The 3,311-nt window shown below is 34.7% G+C and overlaps 1 protein-coding gene across 1 annotated transcript; it reads left to right on the top strand.

Moving 5' to 3' along the window:
- Positions 1 to 2,025: 2,025 nt before the first annotated feature.
- On the top strand, positions 2,026 to 3,018 carry LOC119053668 (olfactory receptor 5T2-like). Its single transcript, XM_037151305.2, has one exon. It carries the CDS (start codon positions 2,068 to 2,070, stop codon positions 3,016 to 3,018), a length of 951 nt encoding a protein of 316 aa, XP_037007200.2. The 5' UTR covers positions 2,026 to 2,067.
- The last annotated feature ends 293 nt before the right edge of the window (positions 3,019 to 3,311 follow it).

Genomic DNA, 3,311 nt, shown 5'->3' with positions numbered 1-3,311 from the left:
TTTGCAGAGTTAAGTAGGAGTTTTCCAAATTGAGTGTCTGCTTTTGTTTTTATGATGGAAGGAGAATGATCAGATTAAAGCCAGAACAATAAAGAAAACATTGGAACTATTCAACTACCTGAGTGCTTGTATTTTGCTCTAATGAAGAAATAATCTATTATCCTTTATTTTGCTAGTTTTGTGATATAGAAGTCACTTCAAGTTAATGCTATTTCATAATTTTCTCTAGTTTTAATGTTTAAAGTCTATTTAAATGTATATCAAGAATCACGTTTTATTTCACTGTGAGTGACAATAGGAGAGGGCAGTTACAGAAGGAGGCCATGATACAGTAAGAGACACTGTAATGCTGGGGAATGTGCTCAGTGCATGGCCATTATTATTTTCTCCTGTTTGCCAACTTACTACTTCAATGCTGAGGCAAAGATATTTGGAATTTTCTGCCTTCTATGAAAACTGTGTCTTGGAACTGGTTTGGTATTAATTTCAAAAGCTGATGCTATATTATTAAATTCTTAAAAATCACAGACTTTTTTTATAACTGAATCCTTTCAAAGTATTTATAATTGACTTATGTATACCAAATATAATATTTATTTTGGCATCTAAGGGAAATACCTGATTCAACTAAGATTTAGCTAGTGTTCAACATTGTAGTCTTTACTATCTTACTTTCCCAAGTAAAATTAAGCCCACGGTAATGTGGCAAATGCAATTGTGATGAGCTGTGTGGTTAGAGAAAACAATCATAATTGAAATAAGATTCATTGGATTTAATCTTGAAAGAATAATATCTCAGTATTTATTAATAGTTATAAAACAAATACAATTTAGCTAAGAATGAAATATTTAGCTGGAGGCTAAGGTCATATATTTTAAATTATTAGTCATAAATTAGTTTTCGAATCCAATATTTGCAGTTTAAAAAATAAATATATCTGATGACAAAGGATAAATTATGTAGTCATCACAAATCTGTAACCAAAAAATGACAAATTTGAAAGAGATTACTTTATACATGTATTGCTTTACACATTTAGTTAGTGTATGCTATCTGCCTATATGCTTTCATATCTGCTTGGTCATTTAAACATATTGTTATGTTAAAGTGGAATAAACTGTGAAGAGGAAGCCTAATCTCACACATGACATTTAATTATGGCCAGGGAAACGAACACTCACCTTCAGATCTAAATCCTGTGTTAATTTTCCTCAACAGCTAAGTCATTGAACTGAGATCAAGAATTGTATTGGGGTTGATTTTTTTTCTTGTGACTTTTGGTCATATTTTTAATACAGACTTAATCATTTTCATTGAAGTTTGTATTTCACTGCTTAATTTGGCTTACTGTGATCATGAGCCATCATCCATTAAAAATTCTTCATTGTTCTTTCAGATAAACCTAAGAACTAACAGAGGTAGAAGTTTTTACACATTAGCTCATGAAATGTTACAATCCATGCAGCAGCTACTCTGTAGAACAAAAACTAATTCAGCATGTTCTCTATTGAACGTAACTGTCAAAATTCAACTTTATTCGCATATTTTTTCCATTTTTACCCCATTGTTGCAGAATAAATATTAATATTCTCATTCTATAGGTGACTAATTTATAGTATATCATTTTACAGCATTACTGGAAAATCTAGAATGCTGACTTTCTATTTCAATGCTCTGCACCCTGATATACTATCTGATATGAATCACTATCAAAAGAAAATTATTTTTAATCAATCACTTGGTGTTAAAGTGACTTAATCAGAAAACAGCTAATAGAATACAGTTATAAATTATCAATTTACCCAATAGTTTTGGAAATGTCATGGTTTCATATAGTGAGTGCATACCCATCTTTTCTATTTAATTTTGCAGTGAGTGGCATGGACACTTGACCCACTTGTCACTATCTACTGATCTGCCACGTGGAAATTCTACAGTGCAAAAAATAATATAAGGACATAGCTCATCTTGTGTCACAATATTGAGTCACAACTCTGTTTATTCTTTTGTAGTAAGTAAATTGTAATTGTACAAATATCTTTATGCTTGTTTTATAAGATGTCAACATGAAGAATGTCACTGAAGTTACTACATTTGTACTGAAGGGCTTCACAGAAAATTTACAAGTGCAAATCATCTTATTTTTCCTGTTTCTAGTGATTTACCTGTTCACTCTGGTGGGAAATTTAGGGCTGATTGTATTGGTCATTGGAGACTGCAGGCTCCACAACCCCATGTACTATTTTCTCTGTGTGCTATCATCTGTGGATGCCTGCTTCTCCTCAGTAATTACACCAAATATGTTAGTAGATTTTCTGTCAAAGACTAAAGTCATTTCACTCCTTGGATGTGCAACACAGATGTTTCTCGCAGTTACATTTGGGACCACGGAATGCTTCCTCTTGGCTGCAATGGCATATGATCGCTATGTGGCAATCTACAACCCTCTCCTGTATTCAGTTAGCATGTCACCCAGGGTCTATGTGCCACTCATCATTGCTTCCTACATAGCTGGCATTGTGAATGCCTCTACACACACAGTAGCCACTTTTAGCCTGTCCTTCTGTGCCTCCAATGAAATCAGACATATCTTTTGTGACATCCCTCCCCTCCTTGCTATTTCCTGTTCTGACACTGACACAAACCAGCTTCTACTCTTCTATTTTGTGGGCTCCATTGAGATCGTCACTATCCTGATTGTCCTGATCTCCTATGGCTTCATTCTGTTGGCCATTCTGAGGACACGTTCTGCTGAGGGGAGGAGAAAAGTCTTTTCTACATGTGGCTCTCACTTAACAGGAGTGTCAATATTTCTTGGAGCCAGTCTCTTCATGTATGTGAGACCGAGTTCCAGCTATGCCTTGGACCATGACATGATAGTGTCAACATTTTACACCATTGTGATTCCCATGCTGAATCCCATCATCTACAGTCTGAGGAACAAAGATGTGAAAGAGGCAATGAAAAGAGTATTTGGGAAAAATTGTTTTTTTAATAAAGTATCTTTTTACAGTTAAAAATGAATTAAAAATTGACAGTTATGTTCTATGCTTCAATGTTAAAAAGACATGAGGAGCCTGTTTGCTTTTCTTGTCAGAATGACTATCATCAATATATCAATAAATGAATGTTTGCTAAGATGAGGAGAAAAGGGAACCCTTGCACACTATGTCTGGGAATGCAGGTTGGTACATCCACTGTGGAAAGCAGATTGGACTTAATGAAAAATGTAAAGATGTAGCCCTGACCACTGTGCCTTATCTAGCTGGGCATCAGCCCACAGACTGAATGGTCCCCAGTTAGTTTCCCT

Source organism: Artibeus jamaicensis, unplaced genomic scaffold (assembly GCF_021234435.1).
Source record: "Artibeus jamaicensis isolate MK-2021 breed Jamaican fruit bat unplaced genomic scaffold, CSHL_Jam_final scaffold_614, whole genome shotgun sequence".
Lineage (NCBI taxonomy): Eukaryota > Metazoa > Chordata > Mammalia > Chiroptera > Phyllostomidae > Artibeus > Artibeus jamaicensis.
The sequence above is the reverse complement of the archived record's forward strand: the minus strand, read 5'-3'. Positions and strand labels throughout refer to the sequence as shown.

Bases quoted from the DNA above. Each gene is read 5' to 3' on its own strand.
- LOC119053668 (XM_037151305.2), top strand. From the start codon at position 2,068: ATGAAGAATGTCACTGAAGTTACTACATTTGTACTGAAGGGCTTCACA.